At 49.1% G+C, this 20,408-nt stretch overlaps 1 protein-coding gene and 1 long non-coding RNA gene across 45 annotated transcripts in view; one reads left to right on the top strand and one right to left on the bottom strand.

The window, feature by feature from the left end:
• The window catches only part of SORBS1 (sorbin and SH3 domain containing 1), a 235,927-nt gene that overhangs the window by 99,851 nt on the left and 115,668 nt on the right, over nucleotides 1-20,408 (bottom strand). For 23 of the 44 annotated variants that reach the window (XM_081552228.1, XM_081552150.1, XM_081552001.1 and 20 more), the window contains 2 exons: nucleotides 13,347-13,415; nucleotides 8,534-8,662 (listed from right to left, as the gene is read on the bottom strand). In XM_081552228.1, the coding sequence (XP_081408354.1) occupies nucleotides 8,534-8,662; nucleotides 13,347-13,415 (198 nt within the window). Of the gene's footprint in view, nucleotides 1-8,509; nucleotides 8,663-10,665; nucleotides 10,762-13,346; nucleotides 13,416-20,408 lie in introns of all 44 variants that reach the window. The other 21 variants (XM_081552014.1, XM_081552085.1, XM_081552035.1 and 18 more) reach the window with 3 other exon arrangements.
• On the top strand, nucleotides 4,960-10,646 carry LOC145530760 (uncharacterized). The gene is made up of 2 exons (XR_014072060.1): nucleotides 4,960-5,443; nucleotides 7,809-10,646. It is a non-coding gene; the product is annotated as an uncharacterized LOC145530760 (long non-coding RNA).

Here is a 20,408-nt window from a genome sequence, read left to right as displayed (position 1 = left end):
CTGCCACTACCTTAGGGACAATTCTTATGTATCTGTCTTCTTGTCCCAAACACGTAGCTGGGAAATTTATAGGACTTGATTTTGACTCATGTTACTGCAACATATAGGCTTGTGTGATCATGGCCAAGTAGAATCCTCACTGCCTCGCACACCTCACAGGGTTGCTGAGGTCAGGGACGTGACACGTTTTAAAAGTGACCATTTTTAACACTCACTGGTGTATCCATCCGGATCTCTGGCCCCGAGATTTCCTTGCACACAAAGGCCTTCAAACATCAGAGGATACACTGTGACAATGGTTCTCCTTCCTCCCCTGTATCTATCACTTTTACTCTCTTATTCTTCCTTTCTAGGTTATTTCTAGTCAGGTTTTGTTAAGTCATTCTACCAAATCTATTAGATTGACACACACACTAAATGTCAATAGGTTCTGAAGAGGGGCTATCAGTAAAGGATGTGCGCTTTGTACATGGATGTGGGGGCAGGTTATTTTGTCCACTCTGTGGTTGGGTTGGTTCTATTCAGGTGATGCTGGCACACAGATGTGTCACGGAAAGCCAAGGTAAGTCTGTTCCTCCAAATCCCTAGGTATCATAAAGGGACCATCACTGTTGAATCAGACAGTCTTGTTTGAGTCCTGTTTTGCTTACTTCATATCCTGAAGCAAGGGACAGAGCCTCATATGTGAAATGGGAGATTATCTCTTTTAAATATTTACTTATTTTATTTTGGCTGCTTTGGGTCTTCCTTGCTACTGGGGGACTTTTCTCTACTTGCGGCAAGCAGGGTTACTCTCCAGTCTCAGTGCACAGGCATCTCACTGTGGTGACTTCTCTTGTTGCAGAGTATGGGCTTTAGGGCACAAGTACTTCAGTAGTTGCAGCCCCCCAAGCTCTAGAGCACAAGCCTAGTAGTTCTGGTGCGCGGGCTTAGTTGCCCCTAGGCATGTGGGATCTTTCTGGATGGGGGATCAAACCCCTGTCCCCTGCATTGGCAGGAGGATTCTTATCCACTGGACCACCAGGGAAGCCCTATCTATCTCTTGAGTCACAAGGACTGAATGGAAGTATCTGGCATTAAGTATATGCTTAGTAAGATTGGAATCCAGAACATAAGGGAAAAGAAATTTCCCAGACATAGAAATTAGAGTTGTTGACTTCCACCATTCGATAAGTAGTCATAAGAACATAATATCCTCAGGGATCAACCTACTTTTTTCCCCCCATTCCAAGTCTTTAAGACTGTTCCCCTATCCTCATCCCCAAAAAGGCAGTTCCCAGGACCCTACGGAACGTTCCTTTCTTCCATAAAAGAGCTGCGTTCCTGACTTTTCGTCATCCTTCATCTGGTACCTAGTCTTCTGAACCTTCAAAGCTGGTAGCAGTCCAGGGCCATTTGCGTCTGAGTGCAACAGGTGAAATTTTATATACATGACCATCAATTATTAACTCTTGGTTAGGTAGACTGTCAAAAATGCTTCTCTCAATAAACGTTGGCTCAGAGTTCCGAGGTGGAGGAGGGGCTTAGAAAGCTGGATCCTCAGTAGGCTTTGTGGCTCTGAGGAGACCGAGCCTTTTCATGAGAAGTTTAATTTATTTTGCTTTATCTTTTCCTCCATCTGTTCTTGATATACAGTCTTTTCTGGTCCGTGGCCACAGCTTACTTATTTTCCTTTATCTCATTCTGTGCTAATTTCATTTTGGTCTATTGTAAGGTTGTTTGGCTGATCACTTCTTGGGATCTTAGGACACTCTTCATTGAGTTAGCTCTGTGTTTCCCAGTAGGGTGTCCAAGAGTTAGGGGGAATAGGTTTTAAAAGTGGGTCTAAGAGTGTTCCAAATATTATTAGATTTTTATTAATGCTGTCTGGTAAAGAATTTACCCCTCTCCAAAAGGAGGTCTGGCCTTTGCTCTCTGGCTTCCAGGAGTTAATCTCTAAGAGCCTGGGAATGTCATCTTCACAGGACTGTGTCTGTGCTATGCCAACAGTGTGACTGAGGTTGGGGGGCTTTTCAGTCCACAGCTAATGGACTGGAGAGTGAAGTGAACCACTTGGGCAGTGGATGTGTTGTGTGTTAGTCGCTCAGGTGTGTCCAACTCTTTATGACCCCATGGCCTGGAGCCCACCAGTCTCCTCTGTCCATGGGATTCTCCAGGCAAGAATATTGGAATGGGTTGCCATTACCTTCTCCAGGGGATCTTCCCAACCCAGGGATCGAACCTCCAGCATTGCAGGCAGACTCTTTACCATCTGAACCACCAGGGAAACCCCAATGTAATAGAGTCCCAATAAAAACCATGGACACCACAGCCTGGATGACCTTCCTGATCAGCACCGCTCTGATATGTTCTCACATGCAATGCTAGAAACTGACGCATCCTGACTTCACAGGCGAGAACCCTGCCAACTCTATGCTTCCTTCTTCCCCACACTCCACCCTATACACTCCTTCTTTTAGCTGATTTTAATCTGTATCCTCTCACTGTTCACCAGAACTGTGAGTATAACAGCTTTCAATGAGTTCTTTGAGTCCTGCTACCAAATTATTAAACCTGAGGGTGGTTTTGGGAATCCCGACCTTACAGTTGGTACCACAGCGAGAATTCTCTTGTCAGGACTTTCGCCTCCACTGACTTCTCATCTGGCCCCTTTTATCACACATGAGCTCATGAAAAAGACTCTTAGTTAATGGAGGTAAGGAATGTCTAACTATTTTAATGTCAATTTTCTTATCTTCTTCCTACTGCTATTTCTGGAGAGCAAATGTGAGGAAATGAGCTGGTTACAGGTCCAAGAATCTCTACATCCAAAGCTAACTTTGCAGTGAAGAATCAGACAGAAAGGATGAGAGCCAATAGGCACAGAATAAAGGATAAGGGTCAAACTGAACCTTGGCTTTTGAGTCAGAACAAAGGGATTGATGGTCTCCAGGCCATACCAGACAGGAAGACTGGTATCACGCCCACCACCAGTTCAGGCTCCCCATCTCCTCTTGAGTAAAACCACCCTGACCTGGGGACACAGGTGGAGCCACACCTGAACCAATAGGGCCATTACCCAAACCCAGCCAGGATATCACACCAGCAAGCAGGAAGAAGAAGCTTCTCTCAGAGGCAGGGAATCAGCATTAAGATTACTATAGTTCTTTCCAGATGGTTCCAATCCAAAACCAAGGTCTACATTCAAAGACTAGGAGGGTGGTCAAGGATCCCGAGTCAAGCTACCACTGAGGGCGGGAGTCTGGAGGCTGAGTTTTTTGTTTGGTTGGTTTTTGTTTGTTTTTTTTTTGGTGGAGGCGCCAAGAACAGAACTGAGGGCCTCATACGTGGAGGCTGAGTTTAAACTGGGCAACTCTGAGGGCTCCATCTGTCACTCTACCTCAAAGAGCATCTCCACCCTCCCAGTGTTCACGTGGATGCCGATGGCTCCCAAGTCCGCAACTTGGATTCCAAATTTCCAAATGCCTATTAGAAACTTCCTTCTAGAAGTCCTTCTCTTACCAAGAAACCCAATACATCAAGGAATGGAATTCAACATTCCCACTGATTCCCCTCGTATATCCAGCATCTCCATGAGTGCCACATTTATTCTCCTAGTCAACCAGGGAAGGCGCTTCCTGCTCAGCACGGAGTACTACTTCTCCATGCTTCTGAGACACTGCACCAACCCTGCCACTCCACTCTTCCAAACACACGCCTCGCTTGGCCCCTCCTCTTCCTCCCCCCACCCGCCCATCATCACACTGGGTCTAGACCCTCAGAGTCTCTCACAGGAATTACTGTAGGTCTTTCTGCAGTGGCCTCCTGATTTGCAGTAACTAAACTGGTTCCCATCCAAGAGCACCTTGTGCACGCCTGGCTCCGGGCTACATCCTGATATGGATGAGTCTGCGGAATCCCAACAACCCTATGAAGATCATCTCCACTTTACAGATGGGAAACTGAAGCTCCCCAAGGTTAATTAGTAAGTGGCAGAGCTGAGCCTTAAGAGAGGACTGTGTGATTTGAGAACTAGACCACCTCTCACAGGGCGAGGGAGCCGGAGCAAGGACAGGGAATAGGGGACATCCCTGAAATGTGGGTGTCAAGGGGCCACATAGAGAAGGAAATCAGGCCACAGGTACGGGGCAGTAATGTGAGAACAAAGTTTCTAGTCCAGGCAAATGATCAACAACTTGGAGACTGGCAGGGATGGAAGAAGGTGGCAAAGTCAAGGAGCAAGGCAGAAAGGAACAGACCGAGAGGCCGGGGCACAGATGCTGGCCCTGGTGGTGCAGGCGGAGCAGCTGGTATCTGACATGCACTATCTGGGAAGACACCAGGAACAGGAAGCACACGTGATCCTTAGCAACAGCCAGGCAAGGCGTCCTGCCTCATGCTTGCGCTCCCAGTCCAGGCTGGCATGGCTGCCTGCAAGTACTGCTGAGAACTGTTTTCATGAGGCAAGTCAAGGCCCAATGGCTTGGTGTGGGCCAGCAAGTTGTCATCCAGAGGCTCAGGTGAAGGGAGTAGGCAGGGGTGAGTAGGGCTGAGCAGCCACACACACCCAGCAGAGTCAAGAGATAGCAGGATGCTGACCAAGGACCTGAAGAGTAAGAGAATAAGAACGTCCCTCCAGTCCTTAAAGTCCCACTGGGGCTGCATCCTCTTTTAAACTCACCTCCAGTGCTAACTCATTCCAGCCTGTTGGACACCCAATCAGTGTATTTCCTCGGCCTCCCACTCAACCCCAGCTTTTTCCTTTCCACCCAAATTGGCCTGATATACAACCCTGAATTTGTCTCCAGTGAAGAAGACTCTGTTTGTATCAGTTTAATTTCCAAACTTTCTAAATTTACAAAATATTTTGGAACGAGAAAGGCTTAGAAACCATTGGACCCAAGTGCTTCACCCTTCATTTGTGTTTCAAAAGTGTGATGTTATGCATGGTCAGAAAACAGTAAAGTAGGGGCCCACACCTGATTCTCCTGTTGGAATAAACTGCTTTTTGTGCTCGCATAATGCACCTAAAATTTTTTCCCTTTTCTCCCCTTCTCATCACAATTCCTGGTGACTCCCAGTGATGTCCAGCTCCTATATGCTGCAGAATGAATGTCTGTTGATTTGGATTTAATGATCTCTGTTATCTGGCAGAAAATAATCTACAAAGATTAAATTTAGTGTAAGATATGGCTTCCCTGATAGTTCAGTTGGTAAACAATAGGCCTGCAATGCAGAAGACCCTGGTTCGATTCCTGGGTCAGGAAGATATGCTGGAGAAGGGATAGGCTACCCACTCCAGGACCCTTGGGCTTCCCTTGTGTTTCAGCTAGTAAAGAATCCACCTGCAATGTGGGAGACCTGGTGGCTCAGATAGTAAAGAATCCGCCTGCAATGCAGGAGACCTGAATTTGATCCCTGGGTTGGGAAGATCCCCTAGAGAAGGGAATGGCTACCAACTCCAGTATTCTTGCATGGAGAATTTCATGGGGTCGCAAAGAGTCAAACATGACTGAGCGACTAACACCTTCACTTTCATGTGAATGATTGATAGCCAACCCCTAGATAGCACATTAAAAAGCAGAGACAGTACTTTGCCAACAAAGGTCCATCTAGTCAAGGCTATGGTTTTTCCAGTAGTCATGTATGGATGTGAGAGTTGGACTATAAAGAAAGCTGAGCGCAGAAGAACTGATGGTTTTGAACTGTGGTGTTGGAGAAGACTCTTGAGAGTCCTTTGGACTGCAAGGAGATCCAACCAGTCTATCCTAAAGGAGATCAGTCCTGGGTGTTCATTGGAAAGACGGATGTTGAAGCTGAAACTCCAATCCTTTGGCCACCTGATGCGAAGAGCTGACTCATTGGAAAAGACCCTGATGCTGGGAAGGATTGGGAGCAGGAGGAGAAGGGGACAACAGAGGATGAGATGGCTGGATGGCATCACCGACTCTATGCACATGAGTTTGAGTAAACTCCGGGAGTTGGTGATGGACAGGGAGGCCTGGTGTGCTGCGATTCATGGGGTCACAAAGAGTCGGACACGACTGAGCAACAGAACTGAACTGAATCCTTCAAGGTATTTCCATTTTAAAACACGATCCTTTAAAATTCAAATTAGCTGTTACAAATCTGCAAGATATAGAATTATCTGGGGACTAGAGAGAGCTTTCTAAAGTGCTCAAACCACTGCATAGTACTGGAATGCAAGTATACAGATGGCAAGGCAGAGTAACATTGGGGCTCTGTGTTATGCCACATTGTGACCACCAGGGGGAGCTCAAGGCCCCTTATCTTCCCATTCACCACCAGAAGAAGGGCCAGGCAGTTGACTGGTTATTTTATCAGAACACGGGGCTGCAGGTATGTTCTTTCTCCTTAAATTATCCCTTAGGGTTCTCTCTTCCCCAGAGCTCTTCCAGCTTGGGAGCTGGACCTTCCCAATATCTTTCCTGAGACCAGAATGGAGAGCTGTAGGGGGCCAAGAGTTAGGTTCAGGAATACAGAGTCAAGAAGCTACTGTCAGCCTACAGTGCTGGAGGCCACTTACGCCTTCCCCTGAGCCTAGGGATAAAGCAGCTTTCCATAGGGACCAACACACCAGAATAGGGCTTGTATTCAAACCCCAGCCTAGACTGGTCCTTGGGTATCTGCTTTGGTACCTGTTCCACTGGCTAGGATAGACAGAAAGTCAGGTTTCCAAGATGCTAGGCACTGATCATCTCCTTCCTATATAATTCCTTCTATCACAGCACACCATTCCCCACCATACCAAAAGAGTCTGAACGTCTCTGGCCCCAAGGAAGTGGTCATCACCCCAGTTTTCTCTCTGCATTTCCTTCCTTCAAGATGGGAAAAAACACCCATCCCCTATAGTGAGAGTTCTCAGATGTGGTCCTGGGACCAGCAGCATCAGTATGACCTGATGGCAAAACCTTGGACCCCACCTCAGGTCTACAGGTTGGAATCATAAAGCCTAACACCCTGAGCTATGCTATATGCTATGCTATGCTAAGTCGCTTCAGTCGTGTACGACTCTGTGCGACCCCATAGACAGCAGCTCACCAGGCTCCGCCGTCCCTAGGATTCTCCAGGCAAGAATACTGGAGTGGGTTGCCATTTCTTTCTCCAGTGCATGAAAGGGAAAAGTGAAAGTGAAGTCGCTCAGTCGTGTCCGACTCTTAGCGACCCCATGGACTGTAGCCTACCAGGCTCCTCCGTCCATGGGATTTTCCAGGCAAGAGTACTGGAGTGGGGTGCCATTGCCTTCTCCACACTCTGAGCTAGGGTCTGGGAACTTGCCTTTCTACTCAAGGTGATTCTGACACGATCAGCTGAAGTGTGAGAAACACTGCCCTTCAGGTTGGAAAGGAGCTGCCCCAGCCTAAGGTAACAATGCCTGGGGAACCTCAAAGTCAGCTTTTCCCAACTCCCAGAAACACTTGGGCTGCAGAAAGGGCTCCCCAGAGAGGCCCAAATAATCATAACCTGCTAAGAGAAGGTTAAGGTCTGCCAGCTCATCTCATGCCACCAGGTGTGGCACGAAATGCTTTACACATTTCATCCTCACAACCATACTGGGAGGCAGGTATAGTTCTCGACCCCATTTTTCACATGGGTTCACCAGGGTTAAGAGAGACCACCTATCTCATCCATGGCTAAATAGCCAACAGGTGGTGGAGGCAGGACATGAGTCCCATCTATGAGGTTCCAAAATCCCAGGTCTGGGCAGCGGCTCAGATGGTAAAGAATCTGCCTGCAATGCAGGAGACCTGGGTTTGATCCCTAGGTTGGGAAGAGCTCCTGGAGAAGGGCATGGCAACCCACTCCAGTATTCTTGCCTGGAGAATCCCATGGACAGAGGAGACTTGTGAGCTACAGTCCATGAGGTTGCAAAGAGCCAGACTTGACTGAAGCGACTTAGCATGCATGCACTTGTGTCTACTGTTTCTTAAAAATAACCAATCCAAAGTCCCAGGGCTTCACCACAATGTGGAACTCTAGGTACCTGGGTTTCCTGAGTGACGGGACGGGGTGGGGAGGGGGGCTTCCTTTGTCTCCTCCCTCGGTTCCTAGTCTGCATTGGCCTTAGACATGCTCTGCAGACCTGCTGCCTCAGGTCAGCTCCCTGTCTTCTTGGGAGCTAATGAGGCCAGACAGCCACCTGCACGTCACAGCCTCTCTGGGATTTCTCCCCAGCCCCAGCCCCACCTGGATAGTCACAGCTGAGCTCCCAGAAGCGGGGATGGGCTCAGAGAAGCCTAACCTGGAAGCTATCTCAGCACTCCCTCCCCGAGACCCCTAAGCCTTCTCTGTCCTCCTGAACACAGTCTGCAGAGCCGCCGACTGCCCACATGTTCCATCAAAAGCTAGAATACAGTGGTTGCTGCCATGCCTTTGCCTGAAGCCGGTGAGTACCTGTTCATTTAGGGCAGTGATCATCACCCACCACAGCGGGGACAGGAGCAGACTGTGCAGGGGCCCCTGGAGAATTGCGAGGCAGCTGATGGATTCCGTGCCCCACCACCCCCACCCCTGGGTCTCCGAAGCAGCATACCTGTTTTCCTCTCCTGCTTCGGGGTCTCCTGGGGGCTCACAGGGCTACTGCTTGGGATCTCCCTGTAGGAGGACGAGGCCCGGAGAGTCACCGCTCCCTTCCCAGTGCAGATTCTTGTAGGATCCATGTCTGAAAAGGAAAGATCCAAAAGGGGAGACTGAATCCAGGGCACCTGAAGAATTAAAACCATAATCAGCCAGCAATTTGGTCCAGCTGGGGAATGAGATGAACCTGGTTACAGACAGGCAGAGTTTTGCGGTCAATGAAAATTAATCTGTGGATGGTGGCGAGGGACAAATCATATTTTCAGGGGTTTCCCACCCGTCATGAGGTTAGGAGGGAATGGAGGCACAGTGAGTTCTGAGTCAATGGATGCGTTACAATGTCAGCTAGGAATATTTCCAAACCAAAGCGGGTTGATTTCTTTTATTAAATGAAGTTTAGTTTGGTGAGCAGACTTCTGACCAATTAGTAAGGCACAGTTCAAGAAAGAATTTATAAAAGCTATCTCAAGTTCCCACACCATCCTTCTTATAAAAGAGTAAGTTGACAGCACAGGGCATTCGGTGAAGGTTCAACAGACAATCATTGCTCAGAGCAGTCCCTCAGCGGAAAAAGCAAGACAATCTCCTTGTGCCAGCAAACCAAGCCCCCTGCAGGGGTGAGACAGGATGTGCTGCCTGGGGAGAAAGATCACGAGGCCTGGAACCTCACATTCCAAACTTAATGAAGAAAATTCGCACCAAAGAAAATGACTAGAAACGCTAAATCCTAAATCCTTCGAGCAACAGTGTTCGGGGCACTTCCAGCGGAGGCTTCCCTGGGCCCTGACCCCTCCCCTACAGTTCACAGTGGCCTCACAGCAGACCCAGGTCATCTTTCAGAACTGCACTGAGGATTTCAAAATAGGCTTCAAAACAGGCTGTTCACCCTCCAGGAAAATCAATAAGGAAGAGGCAAAAAAGCCATGCAGACCACACAGTCCTGGGAGGCACACGTGCTGAATGTTTCTCTCCGTGAGGCTGAGTGGAACTGAATTCCAGTTTTGCAAGTTGCTCACGGCACAGCATGGATCTCAGGCCTAAAACTGTCATGAGTGGGATTGTGGGGAAAGTTATAGGTGGGCAGCAGGCAGGATGTGGGCTCAGACATCCAGGTCCTCCCCACTCCTGTGCCATGGCTGAGAAATACCAGGTCTCTTGGCTCCTCCTTCCCACTCGGCAGCCCCCTTTCTGACAGCACAGACAGAAGGATCATTAGTTACAAAAGGGATTGATCAGCTCCATCAGCACCTCTTGCACAAAAACACACATCCAGCAGAGCGGGCAGCGGCCTAGAGCATCTAACTTGTCCAATCCTACCAGGATAAGTGACCAATGTCAAGGAAATACTGGGGAAAGTGATTCATGCACTTTTCAAAAGGGTGAGGGGCACAGTGACAAAGCCAGCCCATCCACAGGGTCCTGTGTGCACAGCCAGGTGGGCCCAACTCCTGAAAGCACCACCGCTGGGATACAGAGCCACCTGGGCCTCACTTGTCCCATGCTGCGCAGGAGGAAGCTACAAGCTACAACCTGACATCTGAACTGTACCAGCTCCGAACTGTACTGGCTCCATGGAGAGGAGAGGCAGGGAGTGGATGCAGGTGGGGCTGGGGGCAGGGGAGGGAGTGCCCAGGGAAAAGGCCCCGCCAGCATCCCAGAGACACAGCCTGATCGGGCAGCTGCTTCAAATACAGCCCAATTCAGAAATGCCCTGGGCAGCCACGTTAGCTCCTGGGGACAGTGGAGTTTTAAATAAACTCTGGGGAGCTGGCACCTCTAGGAAGAACCTAAGTCGCCTAAGGGGCTCAGACCTGTACCAGCTGGAGTCAACATTCAGCCCCTGGACTGACCTTCTCCCTAAGCCGGGAAGGGCAAGACACCTGTCAGCCCCTTTCCACATTTGCCCGCGGCTCACAGACACACACACACACACACACACACAGAAGAAAGGAAGCCAGCCAGAGAAGTGAGAGGGAATGGCTCCTAAACATGCAAGAATTAAGCCTCCGAGTCTTTGTTAGAAGGAAAGATCATGCATGATCTGCTAACAATGAAAAAAAAAAAAGAAACCAACCCAAGGAGAGATACCTGGAGGGAGTACTAGGCCTGCAGAGTTTTTCACTGTCTTCACAGGGATTATTTTAACAGCAGAAATAGAGCGTGCACGTAAAGGGTTGGCAGTTGCTGAAAACACAAAAGGGTAAATGGTGCATCCAGAAAAAAACATTTGGGAAACCCTCAGGCAGTGGAGGAACCCGGCAGGGACAATAGGAGGAAGTCGCCTGCAGAGAACAATAGGAACAGCAGTGGATGCAGGAACTTAAAATAACCCGCTTTCACTCTTCAGAGTCCTGCGCCTGCCCGGGTGGGCAGAACCCTCCTGCCACCATACCCCAGATGCAGCTGGTCAGTGCCAGTGCCGGCTGGCACACCAGGAACCTGCCAAGGCTCTAGGCAAAGGGACTTACAGAGACGCAGATGGCCTGCCAAACAGAGGAAGGGGAGAGCAAGTGGGGTCCACGGGGCCCCTGGGAGAAGGCTGGGGTGTCTGTGTTGGGAGAAGCCTCCTTGGAGGAGAGTTACGGCTCATGGGCCCCAGAGGAGTGGAGGAAGGACAAGTCTGAGAGTCACCTGGTCCTTTCGGCCCTCATAGCTGCTACTCCAGGAACTTAACGCCTGGGGTCTTCGGCCTGCTCTGACAACCATAGCCCTCTGGCCCCAGGCAAATCAGAATGGCCATCTGTTGGGCAGCAGATGGTCTACTTAAACCCACCCCTTCCTGGGCAAGAGTTGCCAAAGTGTCCGAATGCACACTTAAGACTCTGGGCAGTGCCCACGCGCCTGGCCCAGGACGCTAACAGCAGCTGAGCTCCCTGAGCTGGGGTACTGCCTGGTATGCAGGCGGAGGCTGCTGACCTCAAATCCAGGTGCTCAGACCTCCCTGGGCCCCCTGCCTCCCCAGGTTCTGGAATCACAATGGTGGGCATTTTCCCAAACCCGCCTTCTCACAACATGCTTGTTGTGAGACCTCCTTCCATCCCAATGGCAGCAAATAAAGAGAAATGGGCGCTCACACGCTATGGACCAACGTCACACCAATGGGCAACACCCAGAGGTCTCAGGGCCCCAAATCCACATCATAATTGGGGGGCAGAGGGGCTGGGCTGTTTGGGAACCAAGACTGTCACGGCTGCATCAATATCATGCTGACGGGCTTGCCAAGGGGACGGGAGGGAGGAGGTACCCCTGCAATGGGCAGTTCACCTTCCAGTCCACCAGGCTGCCATTTCACAAGGCGCATGGCAGTCATCTGGCTGCCAAGAACTGAACTGATAACAACAATCCTGCACGTGTTCAGATACAAACGTGCTTTCACAGCAATCCTACCGACTGCTCCTGGGAGGCTGGGTGGGAGGTTTTTGTTACCATTTTCAGAGGAAGAAGCAAGACTGCTGCTCGGAGTCAACCAGCTGAATGAAGAGAGCGAGACCAGAGCCCGACAGTGACCACCCCAGGCTGCCTTGATGGCTCCAGGGTGCATCTGCCTTGACTTTCCAACCAAAGATGGGTCTCATCAAGGAGAGAGTGGAGTGGAGCGCACTCCACTTGCCACCCTGCCGTACACCCCCAAAGTCTCCTGACTCCTGATGGATTCACACTGGGCTTGACGGCGAGCACCAGACACCCACGTCTCCCTGCGTTCCTCAAAAGATGCTTAAACACTCCTGTACGGGCACCGCCCTTCGACAACCCCTTAGCAACTTGGCCGAGGTTGGGAACACAGCCCCACACCAGGTAAGGAGAAGGGCAGCCAGGCAAGGAGGCACAAAGGGCAGGACAGCAGGACCCCTCCTGCACAGGGGAGCCCACCCCTAACCAACCGGCCCAGGCTCCCCACCCCTCCTATTCTCTATGCCTTCCTTCTGGGCTGTTCTTTCTGACTTTCCACTTTGCCCTCTCTCAAAGGGAATACTTGGCTGACCCAGACAGTATTTACAGACAAAGTCCAAACATGTCAAACTGTAAACATACTCTGAGAGAGGGTGCATTGTGACTCAAAAGCCCAATGACAGGACTTCTACCCTCCCTCTCTAATACCATTAGACATAATGGGGTGAACACTGATCGAATCACTAGAACCTGTGTTTCAAGCAAGAAAAAATACTGCAGATCATCCTTCATTTTCTAGATAAGGAAACTCATAGCCATAAAGACAATGGACCTCCCCAGAGGTGTCTGTTTACGAGCGGCAGGTTAGGACTCGAACCCCTGCCTCCTCTCACTGCAGAGTGACGTGGGAATCCTGCTGCTTGGCTGTTCAGGATGAGAGATGGGATGACAGACGGGACCTCAAAGGTCATCCTATCCATCATTCGTTTCACACGTGCATCTTTTGTCCTAAAATTTAAAAAATTCAAAACCTGGGAGGATGCCCATGAAACGAGTGTCACCAAAAAATGATTTATTTCAGCTATTTAGGCTCTAGCCTCAGGGTCAGGATGCTGAATGTGTCACTGTTTATCACCGGTGAAGGTGAGATGCCAGGTAAGAGAGACTGCGGGCTGATAAATGCCATATACATGAGGCTTCTGTGATTTGGTAACACATCACTTCACAGTGGGAAACAGCAGCCTCGGACTCAAGTCTCAGAAAGCCTAGGAACAGGTCTCCAGGTCACAGCCTAATTAGACCAGTGACTGTTCCCACCAGGCAGGTGAGCCCTGTCCCTGCTCTTTCTAAAAATGCAGGCTTCCCTTCGAGAGCCTTACCTTTTTCTTGCCCATTGCTGCCCGGTGCCAACCCGTTCACCACGGCTTTGGAAGCACCCACGTCACATTCTGAAAGAAAGAAAGAATAACAGCATAAGGCTTGTGATCATGTCTCCCACCCTTTCTGAGTCCTGCCGGTGCAAAGTTCTGGGTCCCAGGGGCTCTCTCAGGCCTGCCAAGGGGCCCCGGAGCGTCGTGGGAGAGTTCTGAGAACGCTTTTTGGCTTGAACCAGGGAGGACGCAAAAGCTGTTTGGATGGGAAGTGTGTTGTGAGTGATATTCTCTGGTCTCCTGGCTTGGCTTCATTTCTGATGTTTAAAAAAAGAAAATCTTAATTCCCTCAAAGTGGCATCTCCTGCCTGACAAAGGCTTATCTACCATTCCAAGGCTGCTCAAAAGCATCCCTGTGAATCCTGAGAGCTGTCAGACAGCCAGGATAGAACCTCAGGCTCTGTGACACTTCCCTCCACCCCACCCCACACCTACAGCCACAGAAGCCACGCTGGCCCAGGCCCCAGACCACGGTCCCCAGCCACGGCTCTTGTGTTCTGGTTGTGGAGATGACCTGGCTCCCTGACTGCTCTCCCTGGCTCCGTCCTGCCCCTTCTCCACCCCAGCCCTCAGTCTGCATCTTAAGACTACCATCTACACCCCATCAGGCTGAAAATCCCCAGGGTGCAGGACAAAACAGGACGGGACAAACCAATGTGATTTTCTAAGACCCTCCACTTTAAATGTATTGCATTTCACTTCTAATTTGAAAATAAAAATACTACTGGAGTCTAGAGTTGGGAAGTCAATCTTTTTTTTTTTTAATTTACTTATTGGTCTGCACTGGGTCTTAGTTGCGGCACACAACTAAGGATGTTCAGTTGCGACATTCGAAGTCTCAGTTGTGGCACGTGGGATCGAGTTTCCCGACCAGGGATGGAACCGAGGCCCCCTGCATTGGGAGCTCAGAGTCTTAGCCACTGGGCCACCAGGCAAGTCCCCTGGGAAGTCAATCATTTATATTATTATTTCTACGAGGAAAAAAAAAATTGAACTTGGAATCAAGTTCCCCCAAACGTACAAATGATTGTTTGGAATATAATTTTTTTAGTAAGTGAGATGGCCTGTATATTGGCATAAGTGGTTATATTCAAATTAACAAACTGACCTTTGTGATGATTAAAAGCAAACTGACAAGCAAGACCCAGTGGCCAGCAGCTACCCAGGAACAAAGCCTGGGTACTCATCCTGGACTCTAAGCCCTTCAGCCACTGGTCCCAGCCCTTTCCCAGCAGCAGTTCCCCTCCTGCGCCTGCCCACTATGACGGTCTCCTCACAACCTCTTCAGCAAACCAGATGCTTTCTGATCTTCAGGCCTTGGATCTGGAGAGGCCCTCAGCCAGGAAGGCCTGTGCCCCCTCTTCTACCTTGGGGGAATCCTCTGTACCTCGACGTTTACCTTGAATGTCACCTCCTGTGTTGTTGGTGGAGATCTTTCAAAGTTCCGCTCAGCTGAAGACACTGAGACCCTCATTGCCCGCTGGCAGCCTGAGCGCCACCCAGTTCCCCACCCCAGAACTGATGGTGGAAGCCCGGAGAAGACAAGGGGGCAGGACACGTGATCAGCAAGGTTGGGGTGACTCCGCTGCAGCCGACAGCCAAGAGTGTTAGTCGCTCGGTCATGTCCGACTCTTTGCAGCCCCATGCGCTGTAGCTCACCAGGTTCCTCTGTCCATGGAATTCTCCAGGCAAGAATACTGGAGTGGGTTACCATTCCCTTCTCCAGGGAATCTTCCTGACCCAGGGATAGAACCTGGGTCTCCCACATTGCAGGCAGATTCTTAACCGTCTGAGCCACCAGGGAAGTAGCCAAGAGCTAACCAAGCCACAAATAAAATAGCCATGGTTTTATAAAGCCTCTATGTGCCTGATCTAAGGGTTCTTGCTAAGCATTCATTCCATAATTAGCACCTGATTTTTATCCTTAATATCCAAGCCCCTAGAGCTAGGAGTTAAGAACTCTCATTTTATAGATAAGAAATCTAAAGCTCAGAAAGGATGCCAGGCTCTAAGATCACTAAGAGGTGATTTGAAGTCTGTTCTGGTCCATCCCATGACTTACCTTCTTTGTCCCCAGCTGGGATGAACATTTATTTTTAAAATAAAAAATGGCTTTTATATATAGAATACTCTCTATATACAAATCAGATATACTCTAATAATGGTTTATATATATTCTATTTCCCCAAATGCCCCAAACCCCAGTAGTGCATTTGGCTGAGACTCAGTCATCCTCGGAGACGGCAATGGCACCCCACTCCAGTACTCTTGCCTGGAAAATCCCATGGATGGAGGAGCCTGGTAGGCTACAGTCCATGGGGTCGCTAAGAGTCAGACACAACTGAGCGACTTCACTTTCACTTTTCCCTTTCATGCACTGGAGAAGGAAATGGCAACCCACTCCAGTGTTCTTGCCTGGAGAATCCCAGGGACGGCGGAGCCTGGTGGGCTGCCATCTATGGGGTCGCAAAGAGTCGAACACGACTGAAGCGACTTAGCAGCAGTCATCCTACCTGGACTGTCAGCCTCCGTGACACCAACTACACCGACAGGTCAGCCCAGGTACTTCTGGATCCAGAGGCAAACAAGGCCGCTGCCATCCCCACCCCCTCCAACCATAGAGGCCAGGACACCTGATACTGGCCCCACAGGCCCATCCTGTTCACTGCCCCCAATCCATCTACAGAAGGTTAGTTCTCCCTCCAGACAAAGTTCCCTTTGCACCTACATTTCTGGGACAGATGGAAAGAGGGTGTTGGCAGAAAGCCAGAAATACAAGTTAAAGAAATATCATCCGTTTTACCTCTCTATCTTTTCTCTCTGAGTATATTTTCTTGAGCTCCAAAATCACTGCAGACAGTGACTGAAACCATGAAATTAAAAGATGGCTTGCTCCTTGGAAGAAAAACTATGACAAACCTAGATAGCATATTAAAAAGCAGAGAAATCACTTTGCTGACAAAAGTCCATATGGTCAAAGCTATGGTTTTTCCAGTAGTCATGTACAGATGTGAGAGTTGGATCATAAAGAAGGTTGAGTGCCAAAGAACTGATGCTTTCAAATTGCTGGAGAAGACTCCTGAGAGTTCCCTGGACTGCAAGGAGATCAAACAAGTCAATCCTCAAGGAAATCAACCTTGCATATTCATTGGAAGGACTGATGCTAAAGCTCCAATATTTTGGCCACCTGATGCTAAGAGCCAATCATTGGGAAAGACCCTGATGTTGGGACAGATTGAGGGCAAGAGAAGGGGGAGAGAAGATGAGATGGTTGGATGGCATCATCGACCCAATGGACATGAATTTGAGCAAGCTCTGGGAGAAGGTGAAGGACAGGGAAGCCTGGCATGCTACAGTCCATGGGGTCACAAAGAGTCAGACATGACTAAGTGACTGAACAACAATCCCGTCCCTATGCACCTGCCCTCATTTCTGCTGATGGTCTCCTCCTTAGGACTGCAGGCCTGGCTTTGAGCTTCCCTAACTGGCTGAAGTAGCCCCAGGGCGTGGGACAAAGAACAAAATGGGACGAGCATCCCCAAGCCAGCAGCCTCAGAGCTTCCACAAGGCCCAGACCCATGTTCTTCTTTTCCTGTTTTTTTTTTCTCCCCCTTTATCTCAAACAACCAAACTTGAAGAAATTTGGAAAGATAATTCCTTCACCACAGACTCTCACTTCTGCAGCTCAGGGTGCTGGTGACCAGCCACCTGGGGTTGGTTGCCTCAGCAGTCACTAGCTGGATGACCCCAGACAAATCATTGCCACACAAGGCCTCAGTTTCCCCATTTCTAGAATGGGAGTGGTAAGCCATGCCCACTTTTGTGGATCTGCAGGAGAACAAAATGAGATAAGCAGGTAAAGCCCTGCCCTGATGACTGGCAGCTCAGCTCAAACCAGGAATAAAAACAATGCATTGTCTTCATGCTGCTCTTTCTGTTAAAGGTTAAGAACAAGTGTTTTCTACATAGCTGCTTTCTTCCTGATGATCATTTTTATGAGTGGTATAATATCACATCAAGTAAACACACAGAATGAACCTGCTCATTTCCCCACCTTCACGAGGGTGGTGTTTTTGTTTCCTTCGAATTAATACAGACATTCCCAAGGGGGGAATTATCATGTCAAAGGGTCCAGATTTCTTGGCCTCTTCCTGGGAAATGCCTCCCTTCAGCACCACGCCTAAGGGAAAACCTGGGGAGAAGACCCAAGGGCATCTCCTCATCCTCCACGGCCCCTCCCTGCCCGCCTCTTCCGCCCTTATTTCTGCCAGGAATGGTGATGCCAGTTTAGGCTAATCCTGATATTAGAAAGACAAGAAACTCTAGATGTCAGGGGGAAGTGCTGGCCTATTTTAAATGACAGCAAGAACAAAAAGCCCAACGAGAAGAAAAACTGAGTTACAGAGTGGGGGCTACTGGCAATGCCTGAGCCCCTCTGGAGGGGAAAGGAAGGGACGCGGCCTTCTCATGAAGCAGAAGCATCACAGAGTCAAGGACCAGCCCAGTCCTGCTCCTTGCAAGGCTGGAAGCTGGGCTGATGACCCATGGACGGGACACGGGTCAGGCCTTGGGCACAGAGCTCAGCACTTCAGAAGCGTTGCCTTACTTAATCCTCACAAACCCCCATTAGGCGATGCTTTCCTGATGTCCATCTTACAGAGGGGTTCACCACAGGCCAAAGCCTGCTGGGTGGTACTTGTGGCCCTGAGCTGACCCACCCAGGGACCCTCTCCTCCCAATAAGCCCATGATGTCCAGCAAGGGTTGGGATTCAGTTGAAAGGGCGTGTGAATGTGAATACACGGAAGGATTAGTTTTCACCTCCAGAGGTCTCTGATAACACTCTGGAGACACTGCAGGATTCGGAGGCTCCTAAGCAAGCTATCCACTAGGTCATCCTGTGGCCCACCCTGCCTGCAGGCCTCAGGAGGTGCGAGGGAGCACTCAGTAGACAAGGTGGGCCTCGATCTCCAGATGGAAACTTCTCTGCCTCAAATTCTGGCTGGAAAGCGGGCAGCTCTTGGCTGCACCACGAGCAGGGAACTACCTATTCCCTTCTGCCTTCCCTAGCCCAGGTGTTCCACCCCAACTTTAAATTAAAAACTGCTCAGTTGTGTAGGTTTTGATTTTTACTACCAAAAACAGCAAACAGGTTTTGCCCTGATAAAGGAAGTGATGGATTAGCTTATTCCTTGGGGCAATTATGGTCAATATGTTTACTTTTGCTACAGTCACTCAGATTAAGAAATGCCGTCAACGTGTATACATATGTCAGCATTGATCAAATAGGAGCCTGGTGGACTACAGTCTATGGGGTCGCAAAGAATCGGACACAACTGAGTGATTGAACACACACACACTTAAAATACCCACAAGTTTACTGTCAGTTCAGTTCAGTCGCTCAGTTGCGTCCACCTCTGTGTGACCCCATGGACTGCAGCACGCCAGGCCTCCCTGTCCATCACCAGCTTCCAGAACTTGCTCAAATTCATGTCTATCGACGGTGATGCCATTCAACCATTTCATCCTCTGTCATCCCCTTCTCCTCCTGCCTTCAATCTTTCCCAGCATCCGGGTCTTTTCTAAGAAATCAGTTCTTCGCATCAGGTGGCCAAAGTATCGGAGTTTCAGCTTCAGCATCAGTCCTTCCAATGAATATTCAGGACTGATCTCCTTTAGGATTGACTGGTTGGATCTCCTGGCAGTCCAAGGGACTCTCAAGAGTCTTCTCCAACACCACAGTTCAAAAGCATCAATTCTTCAGTGCTTAATTTTCTTTATTGTCCACCTCTCACATCCATACATGACTACTAGAAAAACCAAAGCTTTGCCTAGATGGACCTTTGTTGGCAAAGTACTATCTCTGCTTTTTAATATGCTGTCTAGGTTGGTCATAACTTTTCTTCCAAGGAGCAAGCGTCTTTTAATTTCTTGGCTGCAGTCACCATCTGCAGTGATTTTGGAGCCCAAGAAAATAAAGTCTGACACTGTTTCCATTGTTTCACATGAAGTGATGGGACTGGATGCCATGATCTTAGTTTTCTGAATGTTGAGTTTTAAGCCAACTTTTTCACTCTCCTCTTTCATTTTCATCATGAGGCTCTTCAGTTTTTCTTCGCTTTCTGCCGTAAGGGTGGTGTCATCTGCATGTCTGAGGTTATTGATATTTCTCCTGGCAATCTTGATTCCAGCTTGTGCTTCATCCAGTCTGGCATTTCGCATGATGTACTCTACATATAAGTTAAATAAGCAGGGTGACAATATACAACCTTGACGTACTCCTTTCCCGATTTAGAACCAGTCTGTTGTTTCATGTCCAGTTCTAACTGTTGCTTCCTGACATGCATACAGGTTTCTCAGAAGGCAGATCAGGTGGTCTGGTACTCCCATCTCTTGAAGAATTTTCCACAGTTTGTTGTGATCCACACAGTCAAAGGCTTTGGCGTAGTTAGTAAAGCAGAAGTAGATGTTTCTCTGGAATTGTCTTGCTTTTTCGATGATCCAACAGATGTTGGCAATTTGATCTCTGGTTCCTCTGCCTTTTCTAAATCCAGCTTGAATATCTGGAAGCTCATGGTTCACGTACTATTGAAGCCTGGCTTGGGGAATTTTGAGCATTACTTTGCTAGCGTGTGAGATGAGTGCAATTGTGCAGTACTTTGAAATTCTTTGGCACTGCCTTTCTTTGGGACTGGAATGAAAACTGACCTGTTCCAGTCCTGTGGCCACTGCTGAGTTTTCCAAATTTGCTGGCATATTGAGTGCAGCACTTTCACTGCATCATCTTTTAGGATTTGAAATAGCTCAACTGGAATTCCATCACCTCCACTAGCTTTCTTCATAATAATGCTTCCTAAGGCCCACTTGACTTCACATTCCAGGATGTCTGGCTCTGAGTGAGTGATCACACCATCATGGTTATCTGGGTCATGAAGATCTTTTTTGTATAGTTCTTCTGTGTGTTCTTGACACCTCTTCTTAATATCTTCTGCTTCCATTAGGTCCATACCGT

This window comes from Giraffa tippelskirchi, chromosome 2 (genome assembly GCF_054371585.1).
Source record: "Giraffa tippelskirchi isolate mGirTip1 chromosome 2, T2T-mGirTip1v1.2.pri, whole genome shotgun sequence".
In the NCBI taxonomy this organism is placed as follows: Eukaryota; Metazoa; Chordata; class Mammalia; order Artiodactyla; family Giraffidae; genus Giraffa; species Giraffa tippelskirchi.
This window is presented reverse-complemented; position numbering and strand designations above follow the sequence as displayed.